The sequence below is a fragment of the Pongo abelii genome, chromosome 20, assembly GCF_028885655.2.
Source record: "Pongo abelii isolate AG06213 chromosome 20, NHGRI_mPonAbe1-v2.0_pri, whole genome shotgun sequence".
NCBI lineage: Eukaryota > Metazoa > Chordata > Mammalia > Primates > Hominidae > Pongo > Pongo abelii.
Window position 1 is genome coordinate 15,413,603 of NC_072005.2, and position 17,522 is coordinate 15,431,124.

A 17,522-nucleotide genomic window follows, 5' to 3' on the forward strand; every position below is an offset into this window, starting at 1 on the left:
TAGCCACAGGCTGAAATCTGTTCCATGATGAAGTAAAAATCTGGCCAGGTGCAGTGGCCCACACCTGTAATCCCAGCACTCTGGGAGGCCGAGGAGGGCAGATCACTTGAGGTCAGGAGTTTGAGACCAACCTGGCCAGCATGGTGAAACCCTATCTGTACTAAAAATACAAAAATTGGCCAGGCATGGTGGTTCATGTCTCTAATCCCAGCAATTTGCAAGGCAGGCAGATCGCCTGAGTTCAGGAGTTCGAGAGCAGCCTGGCCAACATGGTGAAACCCCCTCTCAACTAAAAATACAAAAATTAGCCAGGTGTGGTGGAGGGCACCTGTAATCCCAGCTACTAGGGAGGCTGAGGCAGGAGAATCGCTTGAACTCGGGAGGCGGAGGTTGCAGTGAGCCAAGATTGTGCCACTGCACTCCAGCCTGGGTGACAGAGCAAGACTCCGTCTCAATAAACAAACAAACAAACAAAAATTAGCTGGAAGTGATAGTGTGAGCCTGTAGTCCCAGCTACGCAGGAGGCTGAGGCAGGAGAACCACTTGAACCCAGGAGGCAGAGGTTATAGTGAGCTTAGATCTCACCACTGCACTTCAGCCTGGGTGACAGAGTGAGACTCCACCTTACAAAAAATTAAATAGGCAGGGCCTGGTGGCTCGCATCTGTAATCCCAACACTTTGGGAGGCCAAGCTGGGCAGATTGCCGAGCTCAGGAGTTCAAGACCAGCCTGGGCAACATGGTGAAACACTGTCGCTACTGAAATGCAAAAAATTAGCCGGGCGTGGCAGCGTGAGCCTGTAATCCCAGCTACTCAGGAGGCTGAGGCAGTAGAATCACTTGAACCTGGGAGCTGGAGGTTGCAGCGAGCCGAGATTGTGCCACTGCACTCCAGCCTGGGCGACAGAGCGAGACTCCATCTCAAAAAAATAAAAAAATACAAGAAATAAATAAATACTAGAGTAAAATCCACAGCAAATGCTCATCCCACATCTGCCCGGCCCCAGCTCTGGTCGCCTCTCCCTGCTTTGCACCTCCCCAGACCCCTGGCTCCACCTCTCCCTTCTCCACTCCACTCTGTGCATTCTACAGATGTTCTTGTCCTCCAGTTTCCGGTGGGTTTGGACAACTGGAGGCACTAGCAGAAGATGTAGCACGGGCTTGGTGGCTCATGCCTGTAATCCCAGCACTTTGGGAGGCTGAGGTGGGCGGATCACTTGAGGTCAGGAGTTCGAGACCAGCCTGGCCAACATGGTGAAACCCCATCTGTACTAAAAATACAAAAATTAGCCGGGCGTGGTGGTGGGCGCCTGTAATTCCAGCTTCTTGGGAGGCTAAGGCAGGAGAATCGCTTGAACCTGGGAGGCAGAGGTTGCAATGAGCTGAGATCACGTCACTGCATTCCAGCCTGGGCGACAAGAGCGACACCTCATCTCAAAAAAAAAAAAGAAAAAGAAAAAGAAAAAGAAAAAAAAAAGATGTTGTCAGAGGAAAGTGAATAGGGCACACTAATCCTCCCGGATCCCTCCCTGTAGGGTCGCCTCAACTTGGCTGTGTCCATCATCCACATGACTCTCTCCCTAGGCTCTGCTAACATCCTTCCCCTTGCCCCATCGGGAGCATCCAGAAATGATAAGGGATCTCCAAGGGTGCTTGCCCTGGGTGCCTCACCAACTCCTGTTGGTTTCCCCAAACTCTGCCCAAGCCAATGTGTATAGTCCTTGCAGCAAATCTGCCTCAAATTTCCCGGGTTTTTTTTGTTTTGTTTTGTTTTTTGTTTTTTTTAAATTTTTAGAGACTGGGTCTCACTGTGTTGCCCAGACTGGTGTCGAACTCCTAAACTCAAACGATTATCTCTCCTCAGCCTCCCAAAGCTCTGGGATTACAGGTGTGAGCCTGGGTGCCTGACCGCATTACTCTGTTTGAATGTGTTCAGTTGTTTTTCCCCAAGCCTCCAATATTTCCTTGCCCATCCCTGCTTAACCTCATTCAGAGCAGCCAAGCCCTCTGTCTTCAGTCTCACTCCTGGCTTTCCTCCCTCATAACTTGGAGATTTGCATAGCTCTCGCTTGATTATCTCAGAGGTCGTTTTTGTTTTTGTTTTGTTTTGTTTTGGGGTTTTTTGTTTTTCATTTGAGACAAGGTCTCGCTTTGTCTCCCAGGCTGGAGTGCAGTGGCACGATCTCAGCTCACTGCAACCTCCACCTCCCAGGTTCAAGCAATTCTCAAGCCTCAGTTTCCTGAGTAGCTGGGACTACAGGGACCCGCTACCACGCCCAGCTAAGTTGTTTTTTTTTTTTTTTTTTTTTTTTTTTTTTTTTTTTTTTTTTAGTAGAGACGGAGTTTCAGCATGTTGGCCAGGCTGGTCTTGAACTCTGGCCTCAAGTGATCTGCTCACCTTGGCCTCCCAGAGTGCTGGGATTACACGAGTGAGCCACTACGCCCAGCCTGGGTTTTTGTTTGTTTGTTTTTAAGACAGGATCTTGCTCTGTCTCCAGGCTGGAGTGCAGTGGTATGATCACAGCTCATTGTAGTCTTGACCTCACAAGCTCAAGCGATCCTCCCATCTCAGCCTCCTGAGGAGCTAGGACTACAGGCACACGCCTCCATGCCCAGCAGTTTAAATTTTTTTTTTTTTTTTTTTTTTTTTAAGAGACAAGGGGTCTTGCAATGTTTCCAAGGCTGGTCTCAAAACTCTTGGTCTGCAGTGATCCTCCTTCCTCAGCCTCCCAAAGTGCTGGGATTAAAGGCATGAACCACCACGCTTGTCTCTCAGCAGCTTTTGACACCAGGAACTACATCCCTATTCCTTGACACTCCTCCCTCCTCCATTGCTGGGGCATCACTTTTGCCTGGTTCACCTCCTACCTTTTTTTTTTTTTTTTGAGATGGAGTCTAGCTCTGTCGTCCAGGCTGGGCTGCAGTGCAGTGGTGTGATCTTGGCTCACTGTAACCTCCACCTCCCGGGTTCAAGCGATTCTCCTGCCTCAGCCTCCCGAGTAGCTGGGATTACAGGCGCCCGCCACCACACCTGGCTAATGTTTGTATTTTTAGTAGAGACGGGGGTTTGGCTGTGCTGGACAGGCTAGTCTCGAACTCCTGACCTCGTGTTCCTCCCGGCCCGGCCTCCCAAACTGCTGGGATTACAGGTGTGAGCCACTGTGCCCAGCCTTTTTTTTTTTTTTGAGATGGAGTCTCCCTCTGTCGCCCAGGCTGGAGTGCAGTGGCATGATCTTGGCTCACTGCAACCTGTGCCTCCCGGGTTCAAGTGATTCTCCTGCCTCAGCCTCCCGAGTAGCTGGGACTACAGGCGTGTGCCACCATGCCCCGCTAATTTTTTATATTTTTGGTAGAGATGGGGGTTTCACCATGTTAGCCAGGACGGTCTCGATCTCCTGACCTTGTGATCTGCCCGCCTCGGCCTCCCAAAGTGCTGGGATTACAGGCGTGAGCCACCGCTCCCGGCCTCACCTCCTACCTTTGTAGCCTCTCTCCTCTGCCTGTCTCTGAGGTGTTGGGGGTCCTCAGGGCTCAGTCTCGAGTCTTGTTCTCCATTCTGCTCTAGGGAGACTTCACCCTCGCTCCCAGCTTCAGAGCCTCTCTGCCCCACAATACAACGATGCTTGCTGGGCTATTTTTGTCTTTAGCCCATAACATGCTTCTAGGTCCCTACCCCGGGATCCAGCGCCCTCAGACTGAACATATCCCAAACCTGCCTCTGTACCTTCTCAGCGTATCTGCTCCTCTTCCAGCGCCTGGACTTGAGTTTCGTTCTCCACTGCCTGGACCACGCCCATCCTCCTCTGAGGCCTTCCCATCCTCTGGTCCGGCCTTCTCACCATCCCCCAAGTAACATTCCAGACACACGGATCTGTCCGAGACCCTCCCCTGCTGGCATGTGAAGCCTTTTATAGGCTCACGTCTTCCTAGCCCAAACTTTCCTCCCAGTCTCACGGAAATGCTAAATCATCCAGGCATGGGAGGCTTCTGTGGTTCGGAGCCCAGCTTTGCAAGGTTCAGCTCCAAGACTGCTTCCTCCAGGGAGCCTTCCCTCCCTCCCCCCAGGTAAGTGCTCCTCCCCAGTTGCTCATTCCACCAGGGCCTGATCACACCCTGCCGGCAGTGTCAGAGCCCGGCTTTGTCTCCCACCACCCCTCCTAGAACTGGTGGCAGGGACAGATGAATGGATGAATGAATGAATGGGAAGTGAGAATTCTACTACTGGACCATCAATGCAGCCCTCTAAATGAGTGAGTGAGTGAGTGAGTGATGGAAAGTGGTCTGGAGGCAGGGAGAGGGACAGGCCGATCATGGGAGGAATCCCAGCCCAAGCCCCCGAGGTCCCCGCTCCCGCCCTAAAAGTGCGCGCGCCAAGCCCTTGGGCCCGCAAAAAAAAAAAAAAAAAAAAAAAAGCGGGCCGGGATTGGCTCAGGCTGGGGGAGGCGGGTCTACGACGAGATAGGAGTTTCTATTGGCTTACTTGCTAGGACTCTGCCCAATCGACGCGATCGCCTTCTCCAGAGACCCCGCCCCCCTCCCGCGGGCGGCCGCGGAGGCGGAAGAAGGCGCCTTTCCGTCGCCCTAGCAACCGTCAGCGGATCCCCGTCGCCCGGGCAACTGTCCCAGGCCTCCCGTCAGCCTTTGCCTGGGCCCCTCCGGTCACCCGGACAACCGCTACCCGTTCCGGTCAACCATCAACCCGTCCCCCGTCACCCCGGCAACCATCGCCGGACCTACCGCCCCCTGGACGCCGTCCTGGTCCTGTCCACAGGCCTCCTCGCCCCAAACCTCCGCCGCGGGCTCCGACGTCCGCGACCCCATTTCTCAGGGGCTCCCTCCTCCTCCTGCCCGTCTTCTCGCCTCCCCGGGGCGGGGGGCATTGCTCCTTCCCTGGCAGGGGGGCCCCGGCTCTGGAGGGTCCCTGCTCGGTCGGGACAGTGGGACCGCCCTGTGCTGTGGCTGCGCGCAGCCCCCCGCAGGCTTCGGCGCTCGCACTCTTGCGTGGGACTGTCCAACCGCCACAGGGAGCTCTTCAAAATGCAAGCCATGTCCCTTCCCTGCTGAAAACCCTCCCCGGCTCCCCTTGAGAATCGAATCCAAGCTCCTCGCAGCCCCTGGCGGTCTGGCTGTGTGGCCTCTTCTCTGAAGCCTCCTCGCTCACTCTGCCTTAGCAAGCCCCTGGCCTGCGTGTTGTGACTCCAATGACCCAAGCTTCTTCCCGCCTGGGACCTTCCTAGTCACTACTTCCCACTCCACCAAAAAGTGCATCCTAGACGGGAGCGGTGGCTCATGCCTGGAATCCCAGCACTTTGGGAGGCCGAGGTGGGAGGATCACTTGAGCCGAGGAGTTTGAGACCACCCTGGGCAGCATAGTGAGAAGTCTGTCTCTATAAAAAATTTTTGGGAGGCCGAGGCAGGTGGACTGCTTGAGGTCAGGCGTTGGAGATCAGCCTGGCCAACATGGTGAAACCCCATCTCTGCTAAAATTACAAAAATTAGCCAGGTGTGGTGGCATGTGTCTGTAATCCTAGCTACTGGGGAGGCTGAGGCAGGAGAATCACTTGAACCCAGGAGGTGGAGGTTGCAGTGAGCTGAGATCACGCCACTGCACTCCAGCCTGGGCAATAGAGCAAGCCTCCATTCTCAAAAAAAAAAAAAAAAAAAAAAAAAAAAAATTAAAAATTAGCCCGGCATGGTGGTGTGCCCCTATAGTCCCAGCTACTCAGGAAGCTGAAGCAGGAGGATTGATTGAGCCCAGGAGGTGGAGGCTGCTGTGAGCTTAGATCACAGCACTGCACTCTAGCCTGGGCAACAGAGTGAGCCCCTGTCTCAAAACAACAACAAATAAGTGCATCCCCCAGCTAGGGTCCCACATGTGGGTCTTCAGTGACGCCTTCCCTGAGCCCTGTCAGCTCTCTCCTCCTTAAACTCTTTCTGGCTCACACTCTATCACTAGGACCTAGAACACTGCCTGGTATCTATGTTGAGTAAAAGGATGTTGTGCCAGGCGAAGTGGCTCATGCCTGTAGTCCCAGCACTTTGGGAGGCCGAGGTGGGCGGATAATGAGGTCAGGAATTCGAGACCAGCCTGGCCAACATGGTGAAATTTCATCTCTACTAAAAATACAAAAATGGGCCAGGTGCGTTGGCTCACGCCTGTAATCCCAGCATTTTGGGAGGCCGAGACGGGCGGATCATGAGGTCAGGAGATGGAGACCATCCTGGCTAACACGGTGAAACCCTGTCTCTACTAAAAATACAAAAAATTAGCCGGGCGTGGTGGTGGGCGCCTGTAGTCCCAGCTACTCGGGAGGCTGAGGCAGGAGAATGGCGTGAACCCGGGAGGCAGAGCTTGCAGTGAGCCGAGATCGCATCACCGCAGTCCAGCCTGGGACAGAATGAGCTCTGTCTCAAAAAAAAAAAAAACAAAAATGAGCTGGATGTGGTGGCGGGCACCTGTAATCCCAGCTGCTCAGGAGGCAGAGACAGGAGAATCGCTTGAGCCTGGGAGGCGATTGCAGTGAGCCAAGATCGTGCAATTGCACTCCAGCCTGGGCGACAGAGCAAGACTCCATCTCACAAAAAACAAACAAACAAAACAACAACAACAACAAAAAAAGACGATATTGTGCTGGGGATAAGGGAGGGCAGAGGGGGATGACCAGCAGGCAGGCCTATCTCAGAGACAGGAGAATGTATTTCTCAGGGCCCCTCAGTCCTCATGGTACAGGTGATGATGGCAACATCCCCAAAAAGCCAGGCACAAGCCAGGGAGATACAAGCTGATGCTACGGTCAGCCTGGGGCTGGGTGGTGCACCCTCCACATATAACCCCCACCCCCCACCCACCCCCACCCCAGAGGGCTCCAGAGTCAGCGGAAACTGTGGCTAATTTGGAGCAGAAGTTTCCAGGAGCTGGAGAGGCAGGCCTCAGATCCCAGATGGCTTTTCTGGGAGCTGGTCCCTTCCTGCCCCGAATCCAGAATCTCACTTGTCCTAACAGAGACGAGAGCTGTTTTCCCAGGGATCTGAGACAGGCCAGCCCAGGCTGGGGCAAGAGAACTTGACCTGACCAGGCCTGGGGTCATGACGGGGGGTGAAGGAAGGGGCTTGTGGGAGCCCTCCTGGGACTGGCTGGAGAGGAATCTGCACACCCACCTGCCTGCTCATGAGGGTCTGCCCTTGGGGAGGTTGCCAGGGGCCAGGCAGGGAGGCCCCCTGCTCTTTTTTTTTTTTTTTTGAGACAGAGTCTTACTCTGTTGTCAGTCTGGAGTGCAGTGGCGCGATCTCGGCTCACCGCAAGCTCCACCTCCCGGGTTCATGCCATTCTCCTGCCTCAGCCTCCTGAGTAGCTAGGACTACAGGCGCCCGCCACCACGCCTGGCTAATTTTTTGTATTTTTAGTAGAGACAGCATTTCACCATGTTAGCCAGGATGGTCTCCATCTCCCGACCTCGTGATCTGCCCGCCTCGGCCTCCCAAAGTGCTGGGATTACAGGTTTGAGCCACTGCAGTCGGCCCTGACCCCTACTCTTAAGCTAGGATTACCCTCATCAGCGCTGCCACACACAACTTTCTTCACTGATGTGGCAATTGAGCACTTGAAATACAGCTGGTGTGGCCAGGCACAGTGGCTCACGCCTGTAATCCCAGCACTGTGGGAGGCCAAGGTGGGCAGATCACTTGAGGTCAGCAGTTTGAGACCAGCCTGGCCAACATGGTGAAACCCCATCTCTACTGAAAATACAAAAATTAGTCAGGCCTGGTGATGCTCCTGTAGTCCCAGCTACTCGGGAGGCTGAGGCACAAGAATCGCTTGAACCCGGGAGGTGGAGGTTGCAGTGAGCTGAGATTGCGTCCACTGCACTCCATCCAGCCTGGGCGACACAGCAAGACTCTGTCTCAAGGGGAAAAAAATGAAATACAGCTGGTGTGACTGAGCACTGCCTTTTCATTGTATTTCATTTCAATTAACATACATTTAAGTTGAAGTAGCCAAATGTGGTCAGCAGTATCGTATTTAGAGTAGCACTGAGCTGAAGACCCAGGCAGGAGGTGGAAGGCAAGGACAGGAAGGTCAGGGTTTAAGGTTTGTGCAGCTATGGCAGAGAACCGACTTTGGCAAAGCGCAGAGTGAGGCCCCAAGAAGGGAGGAGGTGGGACACTCGGTCTCGGCATCTGGCTTCACTGGAGGAGAGGTATACCCAGTTCCCAGGGTCAAAGTGTTTGTTACACATACATGCATCCATGCCTGTGTGTAAGTACAGGGGTTGGTGTGTCCCCAGGCACCCATAGGTGCACTTGTGTGAGATCCAGGAGTCCCATGCCTATGAGCGATTCAAGAGTTCACCCACGTATGGACATTGTATGGACTCCCAGGCACACGCAGATAACGGGTGTGTGTTCCTTCCTGAGTAACCATGCCTCCTGGGCAGGCCAGCAAGGACCACTAGTCCAGCAGGTCTTGCAAGAAGGCCCACATGTACTGGTGCATCTCCTGGGGGTTGCTCTGTGGGATCCAATGCCCTATGCCTGGCAGGATGTGGGCCTCCAAGCGGCCCGGCACAAAGCGGCTGCCGATGGCTTCCACCAGCCCTAGCTCCAAGTAAGTGTCCTTCTCCCCCCACAGCAGCAATGTGGGTGTGGTCAGCTCCTGGGGTTCCAGGGGGAAGTTCCTGTGGCCAGAACAGACAGACAGGCAGACAGACAGGCAGAAGGATGGCTGCCTCCCGCTCCCCTGCCCCTGCAAATCTCCTGAGCTTATGCTTGGCAACTGGTCTCACCTGAAGAGGTTTCGGTAGTAGTTGAGGGGCCCTGTGAGGCCACCAGGCTGTGAGAAGTTATAAAGGAAGGCCTCGAGCTCGTTGGGGGTCAAGCATGGGACGCCTGTCTTGTGGTGGGTGAGGGTGGTCTTCAGAATCTAGGTACACAGCAGGACTCTGGCTTCAGTGCCCAGCCTGCCCAGCCCCGACCCGCTTCCCTCCTCCCTTCAACCTGCATCCTCTGTACCTGGAAGTCAGACATAGACAGCAGCTTCTCGGGCAGCCAGGGCAGCTGGAACAGGAACATGTAGTGGGAACGGAAGAACTGGCTGATGTGGTGCAGGGAATAGTCTGGGGTGGGAGGGTTGGGGGAGAGATGTAAGGCCTGCTCCTGGGGTGGCCCCACACACCTGCACCCCTACACACACCCAGGTCAGGCACACAAGCCTCAGGAATGCCACTGCTGCCTGTCTGGGTCTGTGAAGGTACTAGACACCCCTCCTGGCCTGGGCACCAGCTACATTCCCTCCTGCCATGTTTCACTATCCACAGGATGGGGGCATCTTCTGGGAACCCCCATATCCAAAGGTGTGCTTCCCCTGCCCAGGCCAGGGTGCCTTTCCTCTGCTTTATTCAGCTAACATTTATTGAGCAACTACTGCATGTCAGACCTTGTTCTAGACACAGCAGTGAATGAGACAGACAAAACTCCCCTTTCATCCCAAGGAACTTAAGGAAACCCCTGTATCTATGATTTTTTTTTTTTTTTTTGAGACAGAGTCTCGCTCTGTTGCCCAGGCTGGAGTGCAGTGGCGCGATCTTGGCTCACTGCAAGCTCCGCCTCCCGGGTTCATGCCATTCTCCTGCCTCAGCCTCCTGGTATCTGGGACTACAGGCGCCCGCCACCACGTCTGGCTAATTTTTTTGTATTTTTAGTAGAGGTGGGGTTTCACAGTATTAGCCAGGATGGTCTCAATCTCCTGAACTCATGATCCGCCCGCCTCAGCCTCCCAAAGTGCTGGGATTACAGACGTGAACCACCACACCCAGCCTCCAAAAAATAATTTTTTAAAAATTAGCAGGGTGTGGTGGTGTGTGCCTATAGTCCCAGCTACTTGAGAAGCAGAAGTGGGAGGATCACTTGGGCCCAGGAGTCTGAGGCTGCATTGAGCTGCAATTGCAGCATTGCACTCCAGCTTGGGCCACAGAACAAGACTGTCTCAAAGGAAAAAACAAACAAACAAAAAAAACACCCCCAAAAGACAAAAAACTCCCTGCCCTCAGGGAGCTGACAGTCTAGATGGGGAGACAGAGAAGTAAACAATAACAGGCTGGGTGCTGTGGCTCACGCCTGTAATCCCAGCACTTTGGGAAGCCAAGGCGGGTGGATCACTTGAGATCAGGAGTTAGACACTAACCTGGGCAACATAGTGAAACCCTGTCTCCACTAAAAACACAAAAATTAGCTGGGCGTGGTGGGGCATATCTGTGGTCCCCGCTACTCTGGAGGCTGAGGAAGGAGAGTCACTTGAACCCAGGAGGTAGAGGTTGCCAGGCGTGGTGGCTCACTCCTGTAATCCCAGCACTTTGGGATGCCAAGGCCAGCGGATCGCTTGAGCCCAGGAGTTCAAGACCAGCCTGGCCGACATGCTGAAACCCCATCTCTACTAAAAATACAAAATAATTAGCCGGTCATGGTGGCACATGTCTGTAGTCTCAGCTACTGAGGAGGCTGAGGCAAGAGAATCACTTGAACCTGAGAGGCGGAGGTTGCCGTGAGCCAACATTGCGCCACTGCACTGCACACAGTGAGACTCCATCTCAAGAAAAAAAAAAAAAAAGTGGCCGGGCGTGGTGGCTCATGCCTGTACTCCCAGCACTTTGAGAGGCTGAGGTGGGCAGATCACGAGGTCAGGAGATCGAGACCATCTTGGCCAACATGGTGAAACCCCATCTCTACTAAAATACAAAAAATTAGCCCGGCATGGTGGCCTGTAATCTCAGCTACTTGGGAGGCTGAGGCAGGGGAATCGCTTGAACCTGGGAGGCGGAGGTTGCAGTGAACTGAGATCATGCCACTGCACTCCAGCCTGGCGACAGAGCAAGACTCTGTTTCAAAAAAAAAAAAAAAAAGAAAAGAAAAGACAAAACAACAAAAGAGAGAAAGAGAGAGAGCACAGTTATGACTACAATGCTGCATATTAACATCAGATGATATGATAGGCATTGTTAACCTCCCCAGCCTCAGTTTCCTCCTGCTGGAACATGGGGATAATACAACCTTCATAAGCCCAGGAGGCTTAAGTAGGTTACTGTGTGCACGTTCCTTGTTACTGTAAGTGCTATAAAAAATGTGGATTACTCCTAAATGTATTGTGATTTATTTTATTTTATTTTATTTTTGAGACAGAGTCTCACTCTGTCATCCAGGCTGGAGTGCAGTGGTGCGATCTTGGCTTACTGCAACCTCCACTTCTCAGGTTCAAGTGATTCTCTTGCCTCAGCCTCCCGAGTAGTTGAGACTACAGGCGTGCCCCACCATGCCCGGCTGATTTTTTTGTATTTTTAGTAGAGACGGGGTTTCGCCATGTTGCCCAGGCTGGTCTTGAACCCCCGGGCTCAAGCAATCCACCGGCTTTGGCCTCCCAAAGTGCAGGGATTACAGGCGGGAGCCACCACGCCTGGCCATATTTTATCTTATTTTTTGAGATGGAGTTTTGCTCTTGCTGCCTAGGCTGGAGTGCAATGGCATGATCTCGGCTCACTGCAATCTCCACCTCCCAAGTTCAAGAGATTCTCCTGCATCAGCCTCCCGAGTAGCTGGGATTACAGGCATGCACCACCAATGCCTGGCCAATTACTTTTTTTTTTTTTTTTTGTAGAGACAGTTGGGGTCTTGCTATGTTGACCAGAATGGTCTTGAACTCCTGGCCTCAAGTGATCCTCCCACCTCAGCCTCCCGGAGGGCTGGGATTACAGGTGTGAACCACTGGGTCTGGCGTGTCATTAATTTCCGAATGAGGAGTTCCACAAGGGAAGGGACCTGGGTTGATTGCTGCACCCTCAGCCCCTGATGTATTGACAGGTATACAGAGAATTGCAAACCCAGACACATGTCCCTGCCCCCTTGCACATAAGTACATCCCAGTGTCCCGGACTCCCACACACACCTTGGTACACTGACATGGGGGCACCACTGACCACAACCATCCGCTCGACCAGGGATGGGTAGTAGATAGAGAAATGCCAGGCAAGGAGGGCACCCCAGTCATGGGCCACAAGGATGCACTTCGAGTAACCTGTGGGAATTCAAGGAGCTCGCATAAGTGAGGTGCCAGGTAGGACTGAAGCTGGGGTGGGAGAAGTAGGTTCCAGCAAGGAGAAAGCGGGGGTATGCGTGTGGGCAGGATGAGGGAGGCCACGCCTAGGATGGGGGTATGTCTGCACCCAGGCCTAGAATGACATCTTTGATGTCCACCAGCAGCAGGTCGATTGTGTAGCAGTCCACATCCCGAGGTGCATCCGAGGGGCCATAGCCTCGCAAATCCACAGCCACAACGTGGAAGCGGCTCTGGAACTCCCGGAGCTGGTAACGCCAGGAGAACCTGCCAGGCGGGTGAGGGAGGGAGGCTGAGTCAGGGCCCTCAGGTTGCACCTGCACCCTACGCCCATCAGCAACCATTGGCAACCCCTCCTTCCTGCTCTAAACTTCCCCTAAAAGGAGGATGGGGAATCCCAGGCAGAGGCAGAGGCTGAAGCCAGCTATACCCTGAATCCAGGGAACTTCAATCAACCTCAATACCCCTTTATCCTGTCCCTTCAGGGCCTAGGGATCCTGGGTATGCTGGCTCAGTACCCCTATCCCCATCTATGTTCAGCTTGTCCCGATCTATACATCCCTCCTCCCTGCCTCTTGGGAGCCCAAGCTCCACCTGCCCCCGAGTCCCGTGGGCCTCAGGCCCCTGGGCCCCAGACGTACCAGTTCTCAGGGAAGCCGTGCAGAAACAGCATGAGGGGTCCGTTACCTCGTCCAGCCGAGACATAGTGCAGACGCAGGCCCGAGCTCTAGGAGGAGGGCACGACCTGAAGCCTGGGGAACCCTCTCTCCCGAGGCTTGAACCGTCTCGACCCCACCCGACCCCGCAGCCCCGATAGCGCCCCCGTGCGATCACCTTGAGGTTCAGGAAACCGTGCTCGCCCAGCGAGGGGTCGCTCAGGCAGGCGGGGGGCGCGCTCCGACGGCTCCCGCAGCAGCCGCGCCGGGGCCGGCACAGCACGTGCGTGAGCGCTATGCAGCCGTAGACCGCCGCAGCCACCAGCGCCACCGAGAACACCAGGCTCCACATGAAGGCGCGCAGCAGCTTCAGCGACAGGCGCGACGGCGCCAGCAGCGCGGTCACCACCAGCTCCGGCATGTCGCCGCACTCCGGGACCACGGCGGCGCTGCCGGCCGGGGGCACCTGCAGCAGCGGCGAAGCGGTGTCAGGGCTCAGGGGCCCACCGCCTTTGGCCTGGGGCCCCTCCGTGCCGTCGGGGTTTGTGGGACGCGCTGAAGGAAGAGGCGGGCGGCTCCGACAGAAACAGCCAGAGCGCACCACTCACCTGAGTGCCAGGTAAACACCTGGGCGCGACAGGGACAGGAAACAAGGGTAGGGTGCGGAGGCTGGGGAGGAAGGGGTTGGAAAGGGGGGAAATAAATGGGCGGGGCCTAGCAGGTCCTGTGCGAGGCTTAGGGCTGGGGCGGGGCCCAGGAAGACTCAGCAGCGGGTGGGTGAGGGTCTAAAGAAGGCAATTCCGGGCCGGGTGCAGTGGCTCACGCCTGTAATCCCAGCATTTTGGTAGGCCGAGGCAGGCGGATGACCTGAGATCAAGAGCTCGAGACCAGCCTGGGCAACGTGGTGAAACCCCGTCTCTACTAAAAATACAAAAATTAGCTGGGCGTGGTGGCGGGCGCCTGTAATCCCAGCTACTTGGGAGGCTGAGGCAGGAGAATCGCTTGAACCCGGGACGTGGAGGTTGCAGTGAGCTGAGATCGCGCCATTGCACTCCAGCCTGGGTTACAACAGGGAAACTCCGTCTCAAAAAAGAAAAAAAAAAAAAGGCATTTCCGAGCCCAGACAAACCTTAAGGAGGGGATCCTGGATCCTCAGTTAAGAGGGCGACACCTGGAGTGAGGGGCGGGGCATATGCAGAGTAGGTGCGGCCTACAAGCCAAAAAGGGGAAAGAGTTGGAATGGTGGGCGTGGCTTATGCGGGTGGGCGGGGAGAGGGTGGATCCCAGAGGAGATGAGGCCTAACATTGGGCGAAGAAGGCGGGAGCCTGGGCCAATGAGCTGACGGTAGGCCGGGTTGTGGGGGGCGGTGGGTGGCGGGGGTGGCGTGGGCAATGGGCAATGGGCAATGAGACGGAGGGCGGGGCCGGGACCTAATATGGCGGGTCAGGCGGGTCTGGAAGCCGAAGAAGAGGGACAGGCAATGCCAAGTCTAGGACTAGGAGGGAGGCGCGGGCGGTATTAGCGGCTCGAGGAGGCTTCAGGAGGCCCGGCCGACGGCCGCCGCCTGGTGCTACCCACCCTGGGGCGCGCGACCCTCCCTTCGGTCTGGCTCCAAAGACCTAGCAGCACTGACTTCACCCAGCTGTGGTTCCAACGGCGGGTCCAGCGGCCTCGGCACGGCGCCGTCCTCCTGCTGGCCCAACAGGCCCGCCAGCCCGCTCCTGTACGTCTGTGATTGGACGGCGGCGGCCACTGATGTCCAAGCGACAGGTCCTGGCCCAGGAGCCAATCGGCAGATGTTGAGGCCCAGGCTCCGAGAGCGGGCCGAGGAGGCGGGGATACCCTGATTCCTAGAGGGCAGGCCTGGTTCCCCCGAGGAGGACCCAGCCTATGAATGACTGGAGTTCTGGGGTTCTGGCCGAAACAGGAAGTGGGACTTTGCGGCCCTGCTGTCCCTGCAAGAAGCCAGCCTATGGCCAGGCGCGGTGGCTCACGCCTGTAATCCCAACACTTTGGGAGGCCGAGGCGGGCGGATCACGAGGTCAGGAGATCGAGACCATCCTAACATGGTGAAACCCCGTCTTTACTAAAAAAATAAAAAATACAAAAAATTAGTCGGGCGTGGTGGCGGGCGCCTCTCGGGAGGCTAAGGCAGGAGAATGGCGTGAACCCAGGAGAATGGCGTGAACCCAGGAGGCGGAGGCTGCAGTGAGCTGAGATTGCGCCACTGCACTCCAGCCCGGGCGACAGGGCGAGACTCCGTCTGAAAAAAAAAAAAAAAGCAGCCAGCTTCTTCCTCGTGTTTTGCAACCTTCTCCCGATATCCTTGAACATTTTAGGGACAGCCATCACTTAACCCATAGAGCAACCCTATTAAGTCTAAGTAGCATAATCACATCCCTATAGTATAGATCATGAACCTGAAATTCGAGGATGAAGTCATTTGCCTGAAGCCATACATCCTGTAAAATAGCCATCCACAAAGATGTAGTGAAAAAGGCAGCAATCTGTAGCTACACCTCCCCTTCCTCCCGGAAGCAGCCACTGGAACGTTTTTAGCTTTTTCTTTTTTCTTCAGATGGAGTTTCGATCATAGCTCACTGCAGCCTCGAACTCCTGGGCTCAAGCACTACAACCTGTAGTTGGGACTACAGGCCTGTGCCACCACAGTCAGTTAATTTTTCAAAAACTTTTCAGAGAGACGACTTGCTATATTGTCCAGGCTGGGCTCAAACTCCTGGCCTCAAGCAATCCTCAAGCCTCCACCTCCCAAAGTGGGATTACAGATGTAAACCACCGTACCTGGCCTCTATTTCTTGAGTTAACCAATGTGTGACATCAGCCACTGACTTGCTCACATCACTACCCCTGGATGTGCCATTTTTTGTTTCCGTTAGTTTCTTTTAAAAAACACTCCACTTGTCACCTCTTGCCCCTTTCCACCTCCCACTTTTATCCATATACCTTTGTACTGTCAAGGCTGCTAAACATTATACTGTCCTGGGACCATAATTAAGTCCATGAAGTTCCTACTTAAAGGTGAATAGTGGTTTATGTTCTGCCTCAGTGAACAATGCATCTCAGAGCTGAATAGACTGCTATGATTACATTGCCCATACTGTACAAACTTTTGTTCTCCCTGGACTACTTAACCACTACCTTTCTTTTGTTGGGTGATTAGCCTACATCAAAGCTTTGTTTTTTTTTTTTTTTTTTTGAGATGGGAGTCTCACCTATCACCCAAGCTGGAATGCAGTGGTGTGATCTCGGCTCACAGCAACCTCCGCCTCCAGGGTTCAAGCAATTCTCCTGCCTCAGCCTCTGGAGTAGCTGGGACTACAGGTGTGTGCTACTGTGCCCCGCTAATTTTTTGTATTTTTCAGTAGAGATGGAGTTTCACCATGTTGGCCAAGCTAGTCTCTTAACTCCTGACCTCAAACGATCCTCCCACCTCGGCCTCCCAAAAGTGCTGGGATTACAGGCGTGAACCACCGTGCCTGGCAGCTTTTCTTTTATACCTTCCATTAAATCAATTATCTCACAATTTGATGTTCCCAGGATCTCTCCCAACCGACTGCGCTCATCTGGACGCACGGGTGGTGGGTGTCTGGGGAACCTCCCTTCTTCCTCTCCTACACATCACTGACACCCCGCCCTCACCTCCCCACTTCTCCCAAGTCTACCCTCAAACAAAAAGACAGCAGCCGTCACAGGAGAGTAACTTTATACTCAGTACAAATGTTTATTTTTGCAATGAGAACTGCACAAAAAAAAAAAAAAACCCTTTCATATATAAGTGAAAAGTCTACGAATTCCCTTCTACAAATGTCTAAAGTGTTTAATACAAGTCTCAGATTCACTGACATAATTATTGGCCAAGCGATCCGTGCATACAGTACAGTGGGGGCTTGTACACACCTCTTACTCTGGTATAGGACTAAGATTTCTAGTACTGTGGGAAGGGTTGGGAAATGGCTGGAGAAATTAAATAGATCCCAGTTCTAATTACAACCCAGGTAGAGAGACACCCATCAGGGAGGTGTGGAGAAGGCCATGGCAGAGTTAAATCTTCAGCAGGAAGGTGCAGAGAAAACTATCCAGCTCAGCAGCTGGACCCAGGCTGGGGAAGTGTCTGAACAAAACAAGGAACAAAAATGAGGGGGTGGGATGAGATGGAAGAAACCCCAAAGAACCTAAATATGTCACACTTGAAGCAGCACAGTGGCATATGAGGAAGTGCCTGAGTGGGCAGGGACATCGAAGAAGTGAGAGGGCCTCTGGCTGGATGCCTGAACCACACCCTCACAGGGAGGTTTGGCAGATCCAAAGACAATAAAGGACCTTCCAGGTCAAAAAGAGGGGATGTAGGTTAATAAACAGTGCTAGAAATGTTTCAGGTCAAAAAGAGGGGATGTAGGTTAATAAACAGTGCTAGAAATGTTTCAATCAGTTTGTCTCTGCATACATATAAATTATATACTTGTATCTTACATCTTAGGGGCTCTTCTTGGGCATCACCCGTGCCTTGTGGCTGGGGCATGTGCATACACAGGTGGGCACACAGGCAGAGCAGCCACCTGTGGGCTTTCTTGGACAGGAATGTGTGTGTATGTGCATAGGGGGTGAGGATCCTATTTTGGGGGATGTAGACTTAACATCTAAGAATATCTGGTTAACCCTGAGCTTAAATGAAAGGAGTTAGGTTGAGGCAGGCAAGGTGGGAGAAGTGGCCCGAGTCCTTTGGTGAGTGGGGGGACAGGATGGAG

General features: G+C 54.0%; 1 protein-coding gene across 2 annotated transcripts; it reads right to left on the reverse strand.

Moving 5' to 3' along the window:
* Positions 1-7,429: 7,429 nt before the first annotated feature.
* EPHX3 (epoxide hydrolase 3) lies at positions 7,430-14,870 on the reverse strand. 2 transcript variants are annotated; one of them, XM_024237375.3, is made up of 8 exons: positions 14,390-14,870; positions 12,934-13,221; positions 12,741-12,826; positions 12,209-12,366; positions 11,932-12,060; positions 9,009-9,112; positions 8,783-8,919; positions 7,430-8,674 (listed from the first exon to the last, which is right to left on the reverse strand). In XM_024237375.3, the coding sequence occupies exons 2-8, from the start codon at positions 13,174-13,176 to the stop codon at positions 8,449-8,451; spliced, it is 1,083 nt and encodes a 360-aa protein (XP_024093143.2). In that variant the 5' UTR covers positions 13,177-13,221; positions 14,390-14,870; the 3' UTR covers positions 7,430-8,448. The 2 variants fall into 2 exon arrangements, with proteins under 2 accessions (XP_024093143.2, XP_063575408.1); XM_063719338.1 differs by having other exon boundaries at positions 14,335-14,870.
* Between the last annotated feature and the right edge of the window lie 2,652 nt (positions 14,871-17,522).